Here is a 24,294-nt window from a genome sequence, read left to right on the forward strand (position 1 = left end):
AATGAAGACTCAATTTACACTGCTAAGAAAGTGTATAAAGCATTGTGCAACCAAAACAGGAAGAGGATAGTGCTTTTGTTTTCCCAAATAGCTATCGGCAGCTAACTCCATGTACCAAAGAGTATCAGTGTAAGTTCTGTTAAGTTACTATCCTTAGTGGCAGAAATGGCAGATGGTGGAACAACCCAAGTACCTGCGGAAACTGTGGTAGCTGCTTGACTGTGGAAAATGGAAAGTGATCCTGTTGTCTTTGCGACAGCGGTGCCAACAGTAACACCACATGGAAACGCTACGGGGGAAAAGTTGAAAAGTCTGTTATCACTTTAACTACTTATCTTTACCTATATCAGTGCATCCTTTCTTCACGTTTTATTATTCTTTTTTATACACTCTGGTTTTAGAGGAGTTTTAATAAATGTATGGTAGTATATGAGACACTTAACATAATCAACAAACTCTTGATTAGAACTCAGCAAACATCACACGCACTCAATAAATCAGTGTTGTAAGCCAAAGAACACCCACCATAACAGATGTATTTGTTGACATAGTTTGTATTTAATACAGTATAGCTTGATTCAATAGTCATACGAATGATAAAGTAACAGGTTATAATAGAACAAATATAAAATTAATGTAGATAACTGTATATCCTGGGTAATCGTATGAAAACAGTTGTTGAATACAATAATAGAAAAATAAAACAGGGCACATTTTGCGTCTGTCATTGAAAGGAAAAAAATAATTCTAAAATCAGAGTGCATGAGGATGGCAGACTTAAAAAATGCTTCACTACAAGCAAATTCAATATGAATTCTGTAGCAAAGAACACGTTTTTTTTTCACCCAGCAACAACATAATGCAACGTATGACACACAGACACTCAGGTTTTGTACATGTACTCTATAATAATGGCAAGATACTGGGACCAGATGAAAGCACGGATTACAACCACAGTCTGTAGAACTTAAAAGTAACACAATACGAATGAAAAATACACTTCAGACTCTCAGTCGCCCAAGACGGACTCTAAAGGGTGTAGGCACAGGTTTGTGCACGCTTATTCAGCTAGTCTATCATTCATTTCTGGCGTCCCTGTAAAATCCTCTTGATTCGTCCCAATAAAGCTCTACGCAGATGTTTACAGTGAGATCAAATTGTCACAATGTGTTTTTAGCATCACTAAATTTAACAATTATCCCAGCATCACATGTAGACCTACAGAATTAAGTATTAGGTGTTGTCGCATCCTATCTCTACAATGACTAATCTCAGAGCACATTGAAAATCGTTATTTAAAAGTGCTAAGACATGATTTGTGTAAAAGAAAATAAAAAAAGAAGTATTGCACTACTCATGAGGTCTTAACCGATGACTTCCACAGATGTACACATATGTACGCTTCGATGGCATAGTCACTGCAGACTGCTCTAAATGTGTGCGTGTGCATATGTGGGGGCGTTAAGCGATACATTCCCACAATCACCGAAGCATGATGGCACTGCTAGTGAGCGAAGGCGGCCGAAAACACTGCTCATTGTCTGTGCTGCAAGTCAGGAAATCTCAATATTTAGGTGAGATGGAAGGTCAGGCTGTCAATGGAAAAACAGAAACAAAAAAAAGAACTAAAGAGGAATTCACATGGAGCAATTTAATGATCACAGAGGGGATGTATCGGCCATTACGGAGGTGCTTTACTCCTCTTCACAGCGGTTCAGGGTTTTTCAGTAAGGCAAAGGAGAATGCATCATGAAACCTCAGAGGAATACAACATCCTCTTGGCAAAAGACTTTCTAACTAAATTGTTTTTGATAACAAGATGGGCAGTTTCACCTCCTTGTGTTCAGTATGACGCTCCTGAGACTAGCTCGTACCATCTACGTGACAAATACCATGTGCTAAAAATGCACTACACAATATTTCCTGGACACAGGAGGTGAAAAAACTATGACCTGACTAAAACCTTATATTGTTCCATAACAGTGGAGATCGTTTGGAATTAAAAATGGTGTGCTTAGCTAAAGGATCATTTCACCCCAAAATGAAAATCGGGTCAGTAACTTATTTCTTGTACAGAGCCTAAGCCGTAGCCTGACGTGCACCTCCCCAGAAATGTAACTACACGTTGCAGCGACACAGAACTCCTGTCTATTTCTGTAAGCTGAAACCATTTCCCTCAGTGGAAACAAAGCTTTTATTTACTTTAATTTCACAGATAAGAAACAATAAACTGTAAAGCCTCCACAAAAATAGCATCTTAAGTCTTGTATGTGATTTATCCTGGCTTCATATGAGCAGAGGAAATCTCCCCTAGTCACTAGGCTAATTTATACAATGTAAAATGCCATAGGCTTGTGCTAATAACGTTAGCATGTTGTATTTGTTTGGAAAACGTGTTTAGTATAAGACAGTTGTTTTGTCAGTGAACCTTGTGTGCTGTAATGGAGCAGAATTTTTAACTTTACCTTTGGTAAATGTTGCTGTTGTCCCTGGTTTTATATGAACAGAGGAAAAGTCTGCTAGCTGCTAAGCTAATGTATACAATGTAAAATGCCATAGACTTGTGCTGCTAAAAACATTAGCATGTTGTTTTTGTGGGGAAAATGTGTCCAGATAAAGACAAGTGTTTGTCTGTGAATGCTGCGAGTTATAATGAAGCCGATTTGTGTACTTGTGTTTGAGATTGTTGTTACTAAGCCATGTTTAATGTGTGTTTTGGGTGTGTTTTGAATCAAGTAAACTTTAAAGCACTTCACAGAAACCCAGACACCAGCTAGTGTTTTGGAGGTGTAACTGCAGAGCGGCACAAGTATAAATGATCACGTAGGCAGCGTAGACTACGGCGTAGGGTTTGCAAAGAGCCAACACACAAGTATAAATTCCCCTTTAGCAGGTAAGTTTGATATTCTTCAACCCTGACTCTATTTTCTCATGTTTTTGTGTCTAAGTGACTAATGAGAACAACAGTTTTTAAAATTGGTCCAGTATTCAGCAAAGGAGCTGCAGTGTAACCTTAATGGGGAATTGCACACCAGCAGCCTGTTTCGCCGCAGATGGCTGCAGCCCTCTCGCTCAGTACCGGGACAATTTCAAAAAATGCTGTTCCCATTAGTCACTTACAAACAAAAACATGGGAAAATAGGATCCAGTATGAAAAATATCACAGTTACCCTTCAAAAGTCTAATTAGCACAATTTGTGCATTAAAAGCATAACGTTAGCTGCTGTGGGTCTATCTCATCTGCGTTTAATTTTTACACCATGCACCTGACCAAGATATTGTCTGTGTACAGTAATTATGTTCATAGGACAGTTATTTGGCTGCAAATAAACCTTCCACTGCAGCTTTAGGGTAAAAAGTAACATGCCTTTTTGGCACACAATGGCCATGTTAACTTAAGCATTTAAGGAGAATTTGAAATGCATTTAAAAAGGTCATCTTCACTGTTCTGCAATCCAACGGTGGGATTTTAACTGACATTGGATGAGTGGTTACTGATTTTAATTTGGGGTGAACTGCTCCTTTAAAGGTCCCCTAAACCATCTGTTTAAAGTAGCGAATAAATAAACAAAAGGTTAATGAACATTTCCTCGATCACTCCGCCCAATGTGTCTGACCATAGACCACAAAACTGCGCGACACAGGAGCAGTTTGTTCACACTGCCATGTATTGTCTGAGATATGTTCGGCGTAAACAAAATGTCACATTGTTGGAAGCGAGAATGTTATCACATTGAAACATCATAATGTCAAACACTCAGGCCTTTGCTCGTCACTGTCTTGTCTTGGTCTGGCTTGCCAATGAAGGATGGCCTACTTTCAGAAGTCAGCCTCTGTGAAGAAGTTAACTTTCCTGGGCTCACGAATTGGTCACACAACACAGCTCGGGGTTAACAGATTGGCTGCAGAAATCTCAGGGCTCATGGATTAATTTGGGAAGTCAGGGCTGAAGCTCACTGATTGGCTGGGAGCAGGCCCTGCCGTTGGGCGTGCTCCAAAATGGCATTGTAGCAGAAGTAGTACTGGTCCGGGGTTTGAATGCTGAAGGCCCTCTGTGTTCTCATGCGTCGCACTGTCTGGCAAACATTTAGTGAGCCTACGTCCTGTAACTGGGACAGACAGATGTCCAGGGCACAGAAGGTACCTACAAACAACAGGGCTCGTTAGTAGAGACACTTATTAAGAAAATAATTATTGATAACAAAGCACAATCATTAATACGGTTTAAAAAAAAAAAAGCAAAATTGAGGCTTCTTGTGTTCAAATTTGGTCTAAATGTTTACAATCTTATCCACTCTGTGTTAACCTCATTACCCAAGGCACATTATTTAACTTCACAAATGGGTGTCTGACAATTTTGTCCATACATGTTAAGTATCGATTCCAAGGGTACTATGCCTAAAGTTTTTGGTGGAAACACAGCTGGTGATATGTCAATTATCAGACATCAAGCTATATTTTGAAAAGAATACAATCTCTAGGATCTCACCTGTCCTCCCAATCCCTGCACTGCAGTGGACCACTATAGGGGGTCCCTGTGGGTGGCCTGCCCACTGAAGTCCCAAAGCCTTCACCATTTTCCTCTGTTGTCTCTTCACAGCTCCCAGGAAGTCGATGAGAGTCACTGCCGAGGTGGGAACGCCGTAGTCAGGCCAGCTGAGGTACTGGAAATGACTCACTTGTCTCTGTTCACATGTCTGAATGGATTAAACATATTTTTAGTTACATGCTTGTTGTCTGTTACGCTCCTGAAATATGGCACCATTAAAGGGATAGTTCGATATTATGGGAAACAAGCTTACTTGCCAAGAGTTAGATGAGAAGATCAATACCACTCATGTCTATGTCGCTATATATATAAAACCTGGAGCCAGCAGGTGTTAAGCTTAGCTTACCATGAAGTAAAGACAGGAAACAAGCTTGGCTTTGAGCAAAGTTTAAAAAACCCCATCTACCTGCACCTTTTAAATTTTTCTAATTAACACTTTGAATCTAACTTGTTTAAAAAGGGCATCTGGGCTACATTTCTTATCCTGCTGCTATCTGACCCGGATAAAGAGGGGAAGATGGATCTCACTACAGCCAGCCAATACATCTGACTCCACTGAGCCTGTATGCACCAGTATGCACCAGTATGCTTTTTGTTGTTCTCCTCCTCTGCAACATTAATCCTTGCAGTGCTCAAAGGTTGTACCTCAGTGTTGTGCAGTTCGAGGGTGGTGTGGTTGTAGTGGGTGTGGTGGTCCACCCTTTGGTTAACCACTGCCATGTGACCATAGACCTCCTGCCCCCCTTCATCCAGAGGCCAATACTGGCCACACTTCCTCCGACTGCCCTCATCTGTCCTGCAGGAGAGGGACAGGACATAGTGGATGAAATACATTTAAAGGGGACCTGTTATGCTTTTACATATTTTGTGTCTTATACATAGTGTTACAATTTTTTTCTACTGTGTTATGACATCATAGCGTGCCAGATTTCTTTATAAGGTCATCTACTCCAGGCACACTACTGCAAATGTTTACATTCGCAGAGTCTCGTGTGTTGGCCACATTGGCTTGTGGCATGGATAGGCACTAGATGAGCGTGATAAGCATCAATGGCTTAATTAACCGTGGTTCCCAGACTCTGGATCTAGAGTCAACCTGGAGGGTAGGGTGTTCTACCTGATCTCCAGACCCTACGTTCGGAGGTTATACAACAGACCAGATTTTTTAGTTAGTCAGACCCAAGAGCGCTGGCGTGCAAATGTCAAGCGTGTGGTAATGGTCCTGACTGTCCTTGGGTCTAGAAGGGAGACACACTGAGTGGAGGTACTCCAACCTCATCACTCCTCCTTCCTCCCATTGAAGTTTCTTCAGCAAGACCCGCTACCTGTGACAGGGTAGTATCCTCGCAGTGCCTAGGGTGATCACCTGAGGGGTGGGTCGCATGTGAGGACACTCAACAGGATGGATTGAAGGGCATTCGCTGAGTCTCGTGTGTAGGCCACGTCGGCTTGTGGTACGAATAAGCACGAGTAACTATGACTCTAAATGGAGCCTACAGTGCTAAATGAAGCTACATGCTAACACCAGGGAAATATGTAATCTTATTTTCTGATGTTAATATTTTCTTGATTTTGGATCAGATTTCTGCTAGAAGACATCCGTTTGACGTTAGGTCCCCTTTAATTTACAGATCTAATCCTGACTAGTCTTAAAAGAAGGTAAATGGCATTATTTTACGACTCAAAAACAAGTATTATCTTTTAATCTAGATTTTTCAAAAATCAGCTCAAATTACCTGGTTGTCATGACGATAACAAGCACATTTTGTTCCCAAACCATTCTCCAGAAATCACCGTAGGTCTTTTCCAGCGGTCCTACAGAAGTACAAAGCACATTAAAATGACGTCAGTTCAGTCAGCGATCAGTGTAATGGAGCACATCCATTTGATTGCATGGAACAGCAGCCTAATTAGCTCCACTCGCACCAGACACTAATAAAGAAAACAAACTTGAGACCCCTCGTCTGCTCTCAACTCTTCATTTACTGCTAACGACTCTTTAATCACAAAATTAACCTCAGTGTGTTGTTGTGTGCAGATCCAGTACTTGCAGGTCCAACAGCTTATTCTGTCAGCGTGAGGAAGAGTACCTCTGTATTTTGAGAAAATTCTGCAGCATCCTGCCTTTTTAACCTCCTGCTAAATGGCTCCACACTGCTATATTTCACAAATCAATTTCTAACACAGAGCTTTTCTTTTGAAGTGCCATTTCCTGCTGTAGACTGAGTGACTAACAGACAGCTACTTGACAGAGACAGCAAACTAGCTCGGCTACATGGCCAAACTTAAGTATGACGTTGAATATATTGAACTGTGTGGACCTTGGACTAATGACTAGGGAGATTTCTAGACCCCAGGGCTGGACCAGTTGGGAACCATTGATTTAAACTTCTACGATAATCCAGATAACACTGACTAAAAATATGTGTGAGATGTCATACCTTGAGTACCAATATATGCATTCCTCTGTTTGTAGCCGTCCATGAAGCTGGCATTGATGTAGTCTGATCTCTGTGGGAACATCAAAGCTTTGTTATAAAGACATCACGTCAGTTAAGGGAAGGGAAACACTAAAAGGTGGACTGTGCTAAGCTGAATGAGATAGTACAGTTGAGTCGTCTACACGGGGCTGACAGTGTATTCAGTTATTTTAGCGGAGTAAACACAGCAGAATGAAAATACTCTGGTTACACTCTCTGGACAAATATCAGCTTGTACATCTGAATACTGGCAGCATGGCAGTCGTTCAAAACGCTGAAGCTTGGCACATTACTTGGCAGCGGAGGATGATGATGAATGGAACTGGCAGTCTTTTTCTTTTCATATGAATGACAACTGTAATATGCAGATTATTAAAAAGCACTAACCTCGTTCCGCCTGGCTTTCAAACGAACTCTTGTTTGATCAAGGCACAGCACGTCTCCATAGCGATTCCTCTCCTGATTGTAGGCTGATCTGAAGGCAAATAATACCATAGATTATGAGTGACGCTTAATGTGGCAGCCAGATTCCACCAATGCTGAAAGGGAAACCTCAGTATTTTTCATTCTGCGCTGTTTGATTCACGTTTTTGGGTCTAATTGACTCATGCAGACAACAATTTTTGAAACTGGTCCAGTATTGAGAGAGACTGCTGCAACTGCAGCGGTCAAACAGACTGCAGTGTGATCACTCGAGGCACTTGGCATCATGAATGGAGGTCCACTAAAAGCTTGTTTTTGCCACTGACAGGCTCAGATCGTTGTTATAAGTGTCTGACAACATTACGGAAAGGGCCCTAAAAAGAGATTAAGTGTTTGTCCAGACCTTTCGCTGGTCTGTTTGTTTTTGTGCATAACCAAGTCTCATTCAAGCCAAAGTCCCGTTCTAAAATCTCGCAAGAGGTGACTTGTTGCAGGAAAACAATGATGGAAATGTTCAAGAGTTATACCCTTTTTCCATTGTCACTCTTGGCCACGCTGAGTAACGCTATGCCGCACCGATTTGTGTTTCCATTGTCAGTCTAGACACGCTGTGCCACACCAAGCTGCACCGCAGATGGACCTTCTCAGGAGTGGGTCCAAAAGCAAGGCTGCAGACTCTGTAGAGTTTTTTCCATAATGTTGTTGGATACTTATAATCAGGGTATGAAATTAACAAAATATTTTGGGGGCAATTTTGGCCCCCACGGTCTAAAAAATGGGGGCATTTTCAAAATGTTTGGGGGCCATCAAAAAATTGTAATTATGTTATAACAATAAGCACATGAAAAGCAAAACCAACTAAGATGGTGTCTTCACTCTTCAGTAGAAACCACTATAAATGAAATAAATAATGGGTTACATAAAGTTATGGTTGCAAAATATCACTCAGATTTCGTATAATTCAACCAGTTTAAATGTGATGATTTAACCACTAATCTACCGATAGCAGTACTAATGTTTCACCACATTACAGTTACTTTTACTGTTAAAAAGGCCAAATTACTATAAATTCCTTAGATCCAATCCTGGAAGTAAGTTAATTTAAAATTTAACATTCATTCTACCTTAATTTTTCATTAATTTGTCATTGTGTAGACACAGATCACCCAAGAAATGGTTAATTTATACTTATGGTACAGCAAAGCCCCCTTCCCTTCTCTGTCAGATTCCGCTCACGTAAGTTTATTTTTCAGATTAAACGCATTGTATTATATGCTAATATATTCCTGTGTCACTTAATTTGTGTAATTTGTGTATTTGTGGTCTCGAGTTATATGGTCGTAATTGACCGAGGGTTTTGTTTTTACCTCTTGCTGTCAGAGATGTCAGGAATAAATGGAGATCTCCTCCAAAGATATTCACGGTCTGAGCCTCTTCATATCAACACAACGAAGACAACACTAGAGTCCACCGGTTCCATCAATTTACTCTTTCACTTTAAAATACTGAGTATCAGTTTGTCGGCTTCTGCTAGTGTTGTGAACTTAGAACAAAATAACATTTTGTACAATAAAAACAAGTAGCCTATGTAGGACAATCGTTTTAGAGTGTAAATGAAATTGTTCCTTGCGTAAAAATGTGTCCGGGGAAAAAGCAAACTAATTGATTTCTTTTAGAGAAAATAGTAAGTTTGAACATTGTGAATTAATCCCTTGTTTTGTTGTTGTAATGATCCCATGTTTGCAATGTAAAGATGCTTCAAATGTTAACCCTAAAGCAGATATTTATGTGTATATACACAGTATACTATGCTGCAGTAAACTCACTGTGCACAGTGGAAGGTTCCGGGCGGCGGTTCTTTGCGGACCTCCTCATACTCTTGATGGATGCCTGAGCGCTGAAGCCTGCCAAGGTGTACCAGCAGCTCCTGTGGACGCATGGACTCGGGTCCGGGGACGTGGATGGAAGAGTCCTCTACGGGGATGCCCACCAGTTCGTCCACTGGGTCCACCTGGCCGTTCTGGCCCGCCAGCAGCTGCTGGTTCCAGCTGTATGACTCCAGAGGCAGCAGGCCGCCGAGGTGCTGGGGGAGACAGTCTCTGGGGAGGTGCTGGCGGAGTTCGGCCATTTTCACCATCTGGACCTGGAGTCAGGAGAGAAAATTCACATCATAAGCATTTAAACACCTCTGGTATCCTTTAACGGAGGGCTGAAACTACTTTTTTTTTTTGTTTATTTATTTTTGATTGCAGGAATAAAACTGAAACACAATTTACAGTAGAGCATCAGGTGACTGTAAAATCCATACTAATGAAATTCTTCAGGGACAGTGATGTGGCAGGGTGATCGACTCCTGCGATACAAGCATTAACATCCGGTGATATATGAGGCAGCAGGGAGAATTAGTGGTTAGAGAGAAGCCCCTAATCAAATGATCACCTGCAACAATCAATGACACTGAAGTGCCTGCTCAATACCACTCTACATAAACTAAACAGAATTTTCCCAATCCTCTTAAAAGAAGCATCATGAACATGGAGGAAGTATCAGAAAACTTTTATTTACCCTCTCCCTAAGTTTCTCCTTGAGAAGCAGGCTGAGCAGGTTGTAGGGCACTCGAAACCAAACAGGAGCCCCAACAATCAACACCTTCTTCAGCCTGGCAGGGAACGCCCCCTGGTGGAGAAAGACAGCACGACTTCAATGGGATTTCATTCTTCTTTGAAAAGTCATGATAGTCATGTGCTCATCTTATCCTCGTAATACTTGGACTTGGACAGCACACTCACAGAAGCTCACCCTCTTTCATTTATCATTCACATTATATTGTGGCACTGCTGTTTACACTAACTGAGCACAGCTCTACGACTACAGTCAATGTTTAGGTCAATATGTGGACACAAATACATGCCGCTGATGCTGATGTGGCTGCATAAGTGTCTGTGCGATTGACTCCATATGACATACTACAAGATCCTAAAAGTACAAATCACACAGAGTGGTGCTTATTTTGGCAGGTACCTGCAAGTATGCCTTCATCTGAGTATTACACAGCCAAGGTGCATGGATTAAATAATTCTTATGCTTGTCATCTCAGTCGCTGAGCCATTCATCTTGCCCTTTGGACGAGCACTAAATCCTGTAATGATGCCAACCTCGTTTTAATCATTATGCTTCTTCACAGGAAGAAGGACATAACTCAACAGTTATGTATTAACCTGGCCCTGGAAAGGAGTGAATCACTTTCAACAACAGCAGAAAATTCAACACATTTTCTTCCAATATATGTGGGAGTGTTTACAGTAAATCTGCATCTGTTCTTGTGAATATTACACTACAATATTACACCGTTTGTCAGGTTTATGTATCTCATTTTCTTTGGCTTTTTCTGTACATGTATTAACACATGTATGTGTCTGTGTAAAATGCAGCACTGTAAAATTAACCTTGAGCAGGTTGAGGATCTTCTTGCTCAGGTCCAGCTCAAAGTTTGTGTAGTTGGAGCCCGCCATGTCGTAGATGAACACCAAGCCATTCCTCTGGGTCTCAAAGCTGCGGGCAAACAGAATTTCAAAGGTAAGCTCTGTATTTTCCAACATGGACCCTGTTTTCCTGTGTTTCTGTATCTAAGTTACTGATAAGGAAAACATTTTTTGCTGCTGAGAGGAGCTTTGAAACAGGCTGCAATGTAATCATTTGGAGCGTATTTGCACCATCAATTTATGTCCACTGACAGACTCAGATTGTAACTGGAAGTGTCTGAAAACCTGTGGAAAGATCCCTACAGAGACAGACCTTTTTGTTAAAGGGTAAAGTCCTTAGTTAAACCAGAAACAGACCTGAAATCGCTATCTCAAACCCAGCAGACGCCATTCAAATAAACAGTAAAGGCACAGAAACCTTGCACACTGATTCTGATGTGTTGTATTGTTCAATTTGGTGTGAACATTCATAATACGTGACAAAATTAAAAGACACATTTCCTCCTTTGCCTCTCTCCACTGGAGTTACCCATTCTATGTGGTCCACATCCTCTTCCTCATTATTATCATCCACCTGAATATTACTATCTGACCTGTTGAACGTGAGCTATCAGAGTTATGAAATGATTCTGTGCACCCTATTCCTCTGTCTTGTCGCCGCTGTGTCCCGCTGCCATATTTTATTCACTGATTCTTGGTCAAACATCTCTAAAGGCTCTGACGGATGTGAAAAACACAGGAAATCGAACCTGTTCTGAAAATTTTAATGATGGACGAAAGTTTCGGTACATCTTAGTTTGTCTTTTCACTGTTCCAACAATCATCAACTCTGGTTTGGCCGAAATAAACCCTTAATTCCCTCTGTTAGGTGTGACAATATTCTTTCTCTATACACGCTGAAATTATTGTTTATTTAAAAGGAGTCTAGTGAGTTTAGTGATGGTGATTTTGGGTCCGTTTCTGGTCAAACAAAAAGGATCTTACCCTTTAACAAAAGGTCTGTTCTCTGCATGGATCCTTTCCATAATGCTGTCAGACACTTAGAGCATGAGCATTGAGCCTGTCAGTGGCAGTCAGTGGATGTAAATTAGGGTGCGAACATGCCCCAAGTGGTTACACTGCAGCCTGTATCCCTGCTGCTGTCACTCAATACGAGACCAATTTAACAAAATGTTGTTCCCATGAGTTACTTAGATATAAAACAAGAGGAAATAGGGTCAAGGTGGAAAAATAACGAGACTTCTTCTCTGTAAATGTTTTGGATTTTGTAACAAACAGGTCAAGTAACTGCTAACTTATGAAGGTACGTGCACGTTTTTCCTCCCCTGACACCTCAAATAGACAGAACGTTGAATTAACACTCATAATTTCAAATACAGTGGAAGTCACAATAGCAAAAGCTGTTTTTAAATATTCAAATTAAATATTACATACTCAGGATTCCCTCAAGGGAAACTGACCCACTTGGAGCTTAATTGGGTGATATATTTGGTATGGTTTCTAGTTAAAGTAAAATCTTGCATCAGATTCCAAAGCTAAAGCTGGACAGATAACATCAGGCTCATAATTTAAAAACAGTAGGTCTTTTGTTAAACTTCTCTTATATTCAGGGAATCATCCTAAAACCAGTCCTCACCTTTCCACGGCCCGATCCAGGAGGTAGAAGAGGGCCTGAAGCACCACATGGTTGCCTGTCTTGTTTGGGTGGTGAAGTTTGGCTGTGTACAAGGCGATGGAGGCCCCCGAAGGATCCCGTACACTCTGGAATACACAACACCACAACTTATATCAGCATTCAACCTAGTGTGACACGTTTACCCCCTTTTCACTATTCACAAAGCAAGACAGCTAACACTGAGCTCCATGTTTCTATTGAGAACAAGAAACTACAGTTTTTTTATTTTGTCTTCTGAAGGGTTTAATTCTCTGCATCTCCATTAACTACCATTGAATTTCTCTTAGATGCATTAATTATGATTTCTGGGAAGTAAATGTTACCAGCGGCTTGACTGTGAAGTGTTTTTTTAAAAATAGAAATCATGTGGTACTTTTAGCCACTTGTTTACTGGGGTTAGTTTTAAGTGTGACAAAGAGACAGCCAAATGGAAGCTCTGCAAAAAATGAAGGATGAACAATGACCACAGGAGGGCACTTAAGTTCATATGCTGGTTACTGGCAGGCTGCCAAAAAGGGCTGTCTACCATTCAACAGGAGGAACAATTCTTCAGTAATGATGCTGCAGGTCTTACAGCTCTGTTTTCACCCTGAGAGGAAAATGAAACATATTTCTCATATCAAACCTGAGGGGTGTTCTCAGGTTTGATAAGGGTGTTCAGGCTGCTGGTGTCAGGAGAGCCAGAAACTCTTCACTTGAATGAAGCCGCTGACCTAAGATACCACGGAACCGTCCTTTGTAAGCAAATAAGCCTGTGTTCTCGGGTACGGGGGCTAAAAATACCTCAGGCAGGATATGAAGCTCGCTGCTGAGGCTGGAGACCTCCGACGTCAGACAAGAGGATGTGCAGCATCAATGCCGCTGTGGCACGTCAATGGGGAAGGAAGAAGGGAAACGCAGGAGTGTGTGTGTGGGGGCATCTTTTATGGTTGTGATTTGGCTGACAAAGGGCTAAATTTATCTGGCAAAGGAAATCCACTTGGCACATCAGTCGGTCAATAACTTGCACCCTTAAAGGACCTCTTAAGTCCTCATTATAGAAGCCTGCATTCAGAGTTTGAACCCTAAAACCTTGTGAATGAAAAGTGAGCTCATTACATTAGCAGGTTGGGATCCTTTGAGGTGTGAGTTATTGATTTATTGATCCTAAAGCCAAGCTACTTCCTTGACAAGTCCAGAGGAACTTAGATTTCTGAAAGGTGACACAGAGGGAGGAGGAAAAACATCCAAAGTGAGACAACTCAACAAACTTAACATGTTGAAAAGCTTTTCTGTTTGCTTTGTCAGAGACAGTACAGAACTGAAGCATGTTTCATCCTCTATCATTCTGTCCGAGCTCCCATACCTCATAAACTGTCCTAATTTTCATTTCCAGTCGGAGTGACATTACACACATTACATGCAATAACAACACCTGCCTCTTATTTTAAGATCCTTTCACTGGTTTATATATTTTGTGAAGCACTTTGTGAATGTGTTGCATTCTTTTTGTATGAAAAGTGCAACATAAATAAAGTTTGACTGAACTCTACTGAAGACCAAAAGCACAGCAACAATGTTATTTAAACAATAGCAAAAGAAAATGTGATAAGCAACAGCTGTGGCTGTGCTGCCTGCTCTTTCCGGTTTTACGCCAGGCTCGGCTCCTTTCAAAGACTCCTTGCGAAGCACTCCTCCGGGGTTTTTTCGGACCCTAATTGTATTTCAGAGTTTTGCACAGCGGCGACCGGATCTTTGCTCTCAAACCACAAAAAAAAAAAAAATAAAAAAATGTGATGGCACAACAGTCTCCTTCAGTACATTATTCTATGCTTTCTTTTGATTTTCACATTGGCTAGTCATCCTGTTTAATTTGTCTTCTGATTAAATCGGAACCGTTGAAACAAGTTGTAGGAAGCCTCTGCAAGTAACTGGTTGCTGGCAGACCCTCTGTGCTGCAATAAAATGGTTAATCAGCAGTGCCGTGCACTGTAGAGCCGATGTGCTGCTGGTTCTGCCGGCCTGAATAGAATATAATGTCTATAGCCTTACTGTTGTGTGTACAGCCTTTATAGACTGAGCTGAGTAGTGATGCGCGGGTCAACCTGTAAGCCGCGGGACCCACAAATGGACCTGCGGGTCGGGCAGCAGTGATCGTCTGTTAAATCGGTCTGTAAATGATATTTTGACATTATTATTATAATCTATTAATCTATAATCTATTACTGTCATGGCATCTGAAGGTACTGATGCGTTGAGCAGGTGACAGTCCGCGGTCATTTTCAAAACACACTTGTGTTACGCACTCCAAAAGAAACTTGTTGAAACTTTAAACAATAATTTATTGTACAAAACAGGGGAAACAAACGTTGACAAAAACGGTTCCATAATTCATATTAAATTGGCATTGATCCACAGCCTCAGACGGATGCGCTCAAGCCTGCTGTGCGCACAAGCTCAGTTGGTAGGCGATACTATATTTTCACATTTTTAACAATGGAATTTAAAAGTTTTGATTTTTATTGATAACCTACATTTACCAACAACAAAAAGACTACATTTAGCACCAAAAAAAAAAAAAAATTAAATTAAAAAACAAATCTCGAATACCAAATTTTCATAACGAATACCTACCCATAGAAACGAATATTCGAATATCCGAATATCTGGGTACAGCACTAGAAAACACCAAAACCAACACTGCCTGTCTCGATACTTTCTGATTCCCCCACCTTTGACACAAGCCCACTGCTTTCTACTGAGGATGTAAACCTATAAAAACAGGTCATGAGTACACAGCTTCAATTTTATTATTATATGTAATCATATAATTTCCTAAAACAGCTGGGTGCTATAGCTTTGAGCAAACATTACTCAAAACAGAGTTAAGGTGCGTCTGTTGGGGACTATTTCAAACTGCGGATTAATACACATTTGGTGCTTTAGTGCAGTGGTTCCCAACTGGTGGGTCACGGTCCATAAGTGGGTCATGGACTCATTCTGAATGGACCACAAGTGACATGCAAACATGTTAACTTTGTAAAAAAACACACTTTCCTTTGAAGTACAGTAAATTTCTGGCACAGCGCTTTTATTTTGAAGTGCTGTTTCCTGCTGTGGAGTGACTGACTAACAGGCAGCTACTTGACAGAGACAGCAAACGAACTGGACGACATGACCAAACACAAGTATAACACTGAATAGATGAAGCTGTGTGGACCTTGAGGCGATAACTACGGAAAATTCTGGAGCCTGTGACTGCACCAGTTGCTCTAGTAAGCATACATGACACCAAGACAGCGACTAGGTTTACATGCACACTAATTTTCCAAGTTTAATACGGCTCACGTAAACAGCATATTTCCATTTAGCTATTCTGAAATAGGCTTTTTCCTGATTAAGACATGAGGGAAATGCCAATATGTTTCATGATTTGGAGGCATTCTTTGGTCATGTATACTGCACATTCAGAATGTGCAACTCAGTTGGGGTTTTTAACCACAGTTTGCGACACACGGCGTCTTGCTCACAATCCCTGAGATCATCAAATAAGGGTCGACTCATTGCACCTAAAATCAACTCTCAATCAGCTCACGGTGCTTTTAGTCACTATGCTCCTACTCTCTGGAATTCTCTTCCACATTAACTATGACCTACTACAACAGTATTCTCTTTTAAAAGCCAACTGTTTTTTGTTGCAAGCTATTAGTGAGCATTTTAAGTGTATTTGTATTTGTTTTAGGAATTAGTGTCATTATTGTTATTATCTCCCCATTTTTTTTTAAGAATAATGATAATAGAAAATGTCAAGGCTGGGACTTAGGGAGGATGATAGCTGTTGGAGATGCAAAGAAAAGAGCTCATTGGTCCATATGTTTCACGATTGTGAAACGGTGTGAAATGTACTATCGTTATACTGAAAACAGACCTCATTGAGGGTCCGGCATTATGTATACTGGGCATCTTACTAATGCAGACTAACCCGTTCTCAAAAGTGTGTTCCTGTGTGAAATGGAGGACTATGGGACAGAAGAATAAACTTTGAATACACAGACAGCACTTGTAAGTAGGATTGATTCAGGGCTGGTTTTGGTCTTTTCATTTGACTTGTTTATAATAAAGAATTTACAGAATATCTCCTGCCTTATCCTTTAATTGATCTCTATATGACATCACGCTGGATTTTTCCATCTAAGAAAATGCCAACTCTAGAGGAGATTTAAATGACTCTTACCAACACAGTGAATTTTCCACTGAGCAGCTCCGAGCGCAGAGGTTCTTCCTGAGGCTGAAGTCTGACGATTCCTTCTTTCAGACGTGTTTCCTGAAGAAAACAGATCACAGCAGGTGAAGTCAGGCTGCGGAGGAACTATAACAGGCCGTCACTTTGAGGTGAACAGCTCTTTGTGAACAATGGAGAAGTACCCGCCTGACTTTCCTGCCAGGAGGATCCCTCTCGGCAAAGTTTCCATTCCTTTTTCCACCCCCCGAGGAGGGTGTGTGGGAGTTTCTTGAACTCATTCTGAGAGCCGAGCATGGGAGGTGTCATTACCATTTACCGTTGTATTTACCGTTTCTGGCTTTTAAATAATGCGGGCCCTGAACTATGATGACGGAGCATACAAATAAACCTCAGCAATAACTAGTAATAAATAAAGGATGATCTACCTGAAGGAGAAGTCATAAAACTCAAAATAATTTCCCCATAGTTTCACTAACACTAATTTTAAAGGACTGACTCACCTCAAAATAAAATATACATATTTCTCCTCTTACCTGTAGTGCTGTTTATCGGTCTAGATTGTTTTAGTGTGAGTAGCCAAGTGTTGTCAATATCAGCTGTAGAGATGTCTGCCTTCTCTCCAATATAATGGAACTAGATGGCACTCGGTTTGTGGTGCTCAAAACGCCAAAAAAACCAAAACAAAACAAAAAAAACCCCACATTTGAAAAACTCAACAGCAATGTCTCTTTCCAGAATTCATGACTCTTTCTAGTGAACTACACCTGCTGATTGCATCACCACAACAGAGTGCATATACTCAAGGACAAGAGGCTCGTGCTCTTGTCAGTACGAGATGTAAACATTAATGGTGTCCTCCTGGGCTGAGCTGTGATGTTAGCTAGCTAGCTCAGTGGTGCTACAGGAGCTAGTACGCGCTTCCTTCTGCACAGGGATGTGGTTGGTGGATGCAGTGTGGAAGACAGAAAATAGTTCCTACATGAAACTGCTCACAACAAGGTCTCTTGATTATCTTGAGTAACCAGGTCATGATTTCTGGAAAGAGACATTGCTGTTGAGTTTTTCAAATGTATTGGCACTTGCAGCACCACAAGCTGAGTGCCATCTAGCTCCATTAAATTGGAGAGAAGGCAGACATCTCTACAGCTGATATCGCCAACACTCAGCAACTCACACCAAAATAATCTAGACTGATGAATAGCACTACAGGTAAGGGGAACAATTTGTATTTTTTTTTTGTTTTGGGGTGAACTGTCTCTTTAATAGAGAGTTTGATTTTCATGAAGGCTTTTTTATTTGATAGAGAGGACATGATGGAAACTGTGGCTGTCTTATTCCATGTTTTTAAACTTGTTTTTTCTTTTTTTTTTTTTTTTAAATTAATCATGTGTTATTGGTAATTGGAGACAAATATGAATGAAAGACTACCATGTGAAGATATCAGCAGTTTAAAAAACATAATGGATATATTATGCTGGAGGGCAGCCATATTCTGAGTAATGTAAGCTCTTCAGGAAGATCTGACTGTAAGATGTGTACCTGACATGTCTAGAGAATGATTGATGACACTGAAACAAAAGCAAATGTTTGACAAGTAGACAAGTTAAAAATGGGACCTAGAACCAAGGAAATCTACCGACCAGCCCCTCTAAAGTACATTAATCAACATGTTATACGTTGCTTGTTTCACCTGTACAAAAACTAAAGTGTAACAAGCAAGAATTCGCAATTGCTGCGACCAAGTGCATGCATGCATCAACACATTGCCCCTTTTTGCCAACTGACTGTGGCCGCGCAAACAACAAACCGACCACCGGACCATCAGAGTGAGCTCAAGGGTTGCTGGTTGCAGCTAAATGACTCACAGGTGGTGGTTTATGTGCTGGACTGTCTCTCTGGAATCTCTACCTGTCAACCTGACGCTGACGACAAGTTACTGCATCACTGAAACTTCACTCAAACGACAAGTTACTTTCTTGGAAATGTTCCACTTAATCTGAGTGCTTTGATTCATTAAAACAACTCGTGCAGCAGTTTCAATACATGGTGAAATACAAAAAACACTGTTTTTTTATGCCAGGTCCGACTCACACAACCAGCCACATTAGTCTGAATGCCAGCCCGGCCTGTTTGTACATCCCCCCTCGACCAAACAAACACTTCACTGGAAACTTTCCCTCTTAGTTTGTTCTGACAAATTACTTGTCCCCAGCCTCTGTCCTGGCGCTGACGCAGCATTAAACCGAGTTAAATGAACTGTGGCGTGGCAGGGGGGAGACTAATCCCTCTCAAAGTCACAGTCGAGGCATTCACAAATGAGTCGTGTTCATGCGGGCCAACTATTCGTTGCAGAAATAAAAAACCCACCTTGGTGATTGAAGCGTCGTTACTAAAAGGTAGGTGGTAAAAATCCTGCCACGTCTTGGAGCTATTCAGGTAATTAGAGTCTGTGAGAGACGTCTGTGAACTTTCCGTTTGCTGCGGTGGATAAACCAGAGCAGATTTGAGCAGATAAACCCCATTTTGCATGTTCAGATTTGGCCGGGATGAAATTTACAGCAGTATAGACCATTTAGGGGAAAAAATAAGACATTATCCTCGACTCCCTGGTAGTTATTACGTGGCTCGGAGGAGAAGGCCTTGATTATGTTATTATCTAGATGTTATTTTCAGGTCATAAAGTAAATGAGACCTGCAGTCTGATCCGCCGGCGCTGCCCTGGAGGTTTCATCTTGATCATCATTTTCCGGTTTGATGGTAATAATATCACCAAGGTCACCAACTGCTATTTCAGTGATATGTAGTGAAGAGACACATTTTCTCTGCTGCGCTGTGGCACACAGTCAGGCGGCCTCTTAATGTCGCCTATAGCTGATACTTATAGATACACAGCTGGCAGCTATAGGTAGTGCCTGTTTTAAACTTGGTCCACTTTCAGTTTACTGTTCTTCCTGGTTAAGAGCAAACAAAGTAGAAACTTTGGTCAATAGAGAGCTGTTGTTCACCTCTTACACTTCACAGAAAGCACAAAATATCCCAAAAAACAAGCACTAGAATTCCAACTTTTTGTCTTACTTATCACACATACATTAGACACATGCTGTCACTGTGTTTAATACTGTTTGCATGCAACACACCCTTCCCTGTAAAACTTTATGGTCCTCATTTAATCTAACCTCATAACTCATAACCTCAGCTGTACCAACTAAATAAGCTTTTCTGACGACAACCCAACACTTATTTCGTGATAAGCTCAAAGCTCTCTGGAAAGCTGAGTAAGCCTGCATGCTGCGTCTTGAAATATCCCCCCAGTGTATAATTCAGCGTGTGTGTATGTGTGTGTGTGTGTGTGTGTTTGGCTCCAGGTTTTTGGTGCATCTGTTTAGGTGATCTCTCCCTTGGCTTGGGCTTCTGAAGACATTTGTTCAATGAAAAAAGGGCCTTGTGTTACTGCGCTGCGCTGTGGGTGTGGTGAAGAAGCACTACCTCCACCTTTCTACCTCTGGGCCTTTTTAATACTTCTGCATCTTGTTCTGATTTTATTCACTGTCCTTTAAAACATGTCATCAGTTATTTCTTTCCATCTGAAGTAATGACAAAGGTGATAAACTGCAGTTATGTCTCAAACGTGACTCGTTTCAGACCCTGCGTCGTGTCATAATCATCCGAATAGAGGTTAATAAACTGTAAAAGGACTGATTCTGTGGAAATAATGGCTGATGATCAGTATAATGAGATAAGATTGTTCCAATGTGGGTGTATATTCTTATGATAACGTTGAAACAGAAAAAGTGTTCAGACTGACGAGATAGAAAGATTCTTAAATTAAAGGTTCCACAGTAAGGTGGAAAATATTTTTACCAAAATAACCTGAGTTCCAATAAACACACAGTTTGAGATGAGTCAGCATCTCATCTAAAACTATTATCTCCATATAATGACATTTGACTCCGCTGGCTATGTTGTAGCTTTTCTAACTGGCCAATGATGTTAAAGCAAGCAGCTTTGGGTGTTTGGTAACTTTGGTGGAACCTGTTGAAAGGTTATGTCATTAACGTCACTGTCACAGAGGGCTCCCTTCATGACCTTGAGCTGAGCTGAGAAACAGGGGTGTGCCATATCATACTGTTCACGATAATAGGGGTATCATTTTGAATAAGATTAAAAAAAAATAAAAAAAAATCCTACTTTGGAGAACGAGGTATTGGTGTGCTCTAGGACTGTCTTTATCATATGAGACTCAAGAAAAAAATGCAGGTGCTCTTGAAGACAGATGGGAAGAATAAATGACTCCCATCCACCCTTTAGCACCCTCATAAAGACCTCTGGATCAAAACTTGTCGGTGCTTTAATGTAAGCAGCCATGTTTTTTGAATAACAGCTTTTTAACTTAATTCAAATGCATTTGTTCCTGTGCCACGCACGAGTGCCTGAATTTAATTTTTTCTTCCCTATAGTATATAGATACAAGGGTATATTTTTTGTATTTGGCATCTGTTTAGATATTTACTTTAAATTTGTTTGTTTTTCGCACTATTTATACTTTATACAAAATCTGAATTTCACTCAGAGTTATCGTTATTGTTTACAAACTACAGAAATGAGAGCTATTTTTCAGTTTTTACCAAATATCTTAAGAAAAACTATTACATTTATAATGAATCAGTATTTTTTCATATCATCAAGAATATTGATATTGGAAAAATACCCTACAATACTGTGATATTATTTGAGGCCCAGAAAGGAAAATGTTTGCACGTTTGCACAGTGTATAACATTCATAACTTTAGTATGACAGGGGAACTTAAAAGGTCCAGTGTGCAGAATTAGGGGGATATATTTGCAGAATGGCACATGGTAAATGGACTGCACTTGTATAGTGCCTTTCTAGTTATCTAACGACTCAAAGCACTTTTACCCTACGAGTCACATTCAACCATTCACACACTGGCGGTTGAGGCTACCATACAAGGTGCCACCTGCTACTCAGTTTCTAACACACTCACACACCAATGGAAGCATCATCGGGAGCAATTTGGGGTTCAGTATTTTGCTCAAGAATACTTCGACATGCAGACCGGAGGCGCTGGGGATGGAACCGCTGATCTTCTGATTGGTGGACGACCCGCTCTACCTAATAAAAATAAGTATTAAGTAGTAAGTATGTTTTCTTTAGTGTATAATGACCTGAAAATAAGAATTGCTGGGTTCTCATTAGCTCTGAATTAACCGTTTTTATCAACATATGGAGTATGTCTTTATTCACGGAGATCTCCATGATGCACTGTTTTTGTGAGCCTTCAATTTTCGAAATGCTGAACAGTGTAGACGATGCACTGATTTGTTTGATGAAATACTGTTTTTAGCTGTTCTAGTTGCCTGGTCTGCTTGTTTTGGAGAGGAAGAGACCCCTGTGGATAATTCAGCTCATAATAAAAACTTGAACAATGAACATTGAAGGAAATCTAACCGGGTGAAGTTTTAGCTGGTTGCAATCTGTAACTCACCTCTAGATGCCACCAAATCTCCCTAAATCATACACACGTCATCTTAAATACTTGATGAGTACAACCAAATTGTGTTGGCAACATCTGGTACTGAAAAATCTCCAGTGTTTCAAGCTGCCGTGAAATGATAAGCTTGTTTATTTATTCTTTGATCAGATATCTCGATCTTAAACAGGATCTTTTCTCACTTTGTATCAAAGCAAATTTCTTCATTTCACACTGATGCCTTACGTAGTTTGGCACATTTTATTAAATGTAATAGGGGTTAAAATGTTTATACATGACCAACTAAGACTACTATTGTAATTTGCAAATTTCAGAGGCATAAAAACTGGAAAATTCACAAAGAAAACGTTCTTGTAGCTAGCCTAAAAGTCGGTGTTACCATAAGTAGCACAACTAAATTGTGACCTGATGAGCCGTTCATATGTGTTAATGAAGTGATAGTAGTGTGAACATCTGTGTGAGCTGCCCACTTGGTTAGTCAATTAATACGATGACTTCAAACATTACATACTAGGAGCAAAATCCAGCACAAACTTTGGGGAATTTCCTGTTTGATGGATTGTGTTTAGATGGACTTTCAGCTGTACATAATCACTGTTTAAGGGATGAGGACTTTTAATATGGCTGCCCCAGAGAGATCTACGTCACAACTGCTGAACTGTTTTGTTTAAATGAGCAGCTGCAAGTTATTTTTAATCTAAATGATTCCCCTCTCTTTTCTTACCCTGTAGCTGTGGAATAGCTCGATGGCTCGGAGGACGTCAAACTTGCGAGCCATGAGGAACTTGACGGCCAATTCCCTGGACAACGGTGACACTCCATGCTGACTGGTCCATTTGTTGATTTCCTCCAGAAACTGCCTGGTAGCCTGAAACAGACACAGATGTGGTCACAAACTTTGTTCTCCCACAATCGAAGGGTCAAACGAGAGGAAGTGAAACTGGGCTTTAAATTTGATACATCCTCACAGGAAGTGCTATCTACAGCCTCACAGAATATTTGACGCAATTGTAAGACATCCATGGTAGTGTTTCACACTGCGGGTGTGTTTACAGAATGTATATACACAGGGAGGTACAAAATTCAATGTGTGAACTGTAATTTGTGTAGCCGACCAAAACCATTGGTTTTACACAAGTTATTCCTCGTTTCATCTCGTGTGTTACCCGCAGCTATCTTGGGGCAAGTTTTGGCACTTTGTAAAAGCTGTGAAGGGAAAGAAAAATAAAAAAAAAATACAGTGCATAGTTGAGCTAAAAAGAACAAGTAAAACTGAGGAGTGATGCATGTAGCCTGTAGATAAACAGGATATTTTGTTAAGTTAAAGAAAACAACCAGCTTACAATGTTCACTTAGTTTTTATAAAGTGAATGTAAAAGCATGAGAGGAGAAGCTGGAATCCTGCTGAACTGGTGTTTATGTCATGAAGCTGCAATAATAACAGGGCAACACTGTCGGACTTTTAATAGCACTTGGCAGCAAAGCCAGTCACATGTCGTAGTCGAGTGCTGAGATAAAGCTAATAAAACAGTTCTTCATTGATAACAAAAGGATGTTTGGTGAAAGAATGAAACTAATGGCAATGAACTTATGATGCTTTCAGGTTTGATTTGTCACCCAAACCCAAATCTGGTTCTCTCTCCCCCTTCAGCAGGGAAAACATGATTAATTGGCCATCAAACTCTGTGATGGTAAAACTTACACATGTGCATCTAACATGTTTCAGGATGCAGATGCTAATTAGTTTCTTGTGAAATCTGGCTGCAGCCACAGAAAAGAACCCCAGAGGAGCGGAGTGGAAAAGAGCTAAAAATGACGACAGACATTATGATGGATTACTGGTGATTACGTGGCACTAATCAGACCCACATATTACATTTAAAAAAACTTAGTGAGACAACTGAGTGTTTGTTCTTAAGTATTTGGTTCCACATTAAGTCTTACTGAGAG

The 24,294-nt window shown here is 40.6% G+C and overlaps 1 protein-coding gene across 1 annotated transcript in view; it reads right to left on the reverse strand.

Annotated features, from left to right (window-relative positions):
* Positions 1–538: 538 nt before the first annotated feature.
* The window catches only part of ptpn9a (protein tyrosine phosphatase non-receptor type 9a), a 34,741-nt gene continuing 10,985 nt past the window's right edge, over positions 539–24,294 (reverse strand). The window contains exons 3-14 of the mRNA XM_049573563.1: positions 23,069–23,212; positions 16,823–16,912; positions 12,571–12,695; positions 10,899–11,004; positions 10,018–10,128; positions 9,279–9,595; positions 7,417–7,504; positions 6,991–7,060; positions 6,286–6,364; positions 5,195–5,345; positions 4,490–4,697; positions 539–4,144 (exon numbers count right to left, since the gene is read on the reverse strand). Of these exons, the coding sequence (XP_049429520.1) occupies positions 3,954–4,144; positions 4,490–4,697; positions 5,195–5,345; positions 6,286–6,364; positions 6,991–7,060; positions 7,417–7,504; positions 9,279–9,595; positions 10,018–10,128; positions 10,899–11,004; positions 12,571–12,695; positions 16,823–16,912; positions 23,069–23,212 (1,680 nt within the window). The 3' untranslated portion in view covers positions 539–3,953. The remainder of the gene's footprint in view (positions 4,145–4,489; positions 4,698–5,194; positions 5,346–6,285; positions 6,365–6,990; positions 7,061–7,416; positions 7,505–9,278; positions 9,596–10,017; positions 10,129–10,898; positions 11,005–12,570; positions 12,696–16,822; positions 16,913–23,068; positions 23,213–24,294) is intronic.

This window comes from Epinephelus fuscoguttatus, linkage group LG4 (assembly GCF_011397635.1).
Source record: "Epinephelus fuscoguttatus linkage group LG4, E.fuscoguttatus.final_Chr_v1".
Classification (NCBI taxonomy): Eukaryota; Metazoa; Chordata; class Actinopteri; order Perciformes; family Serranidae; genus Epinephelus; species Epinephelus fuscoguttatus.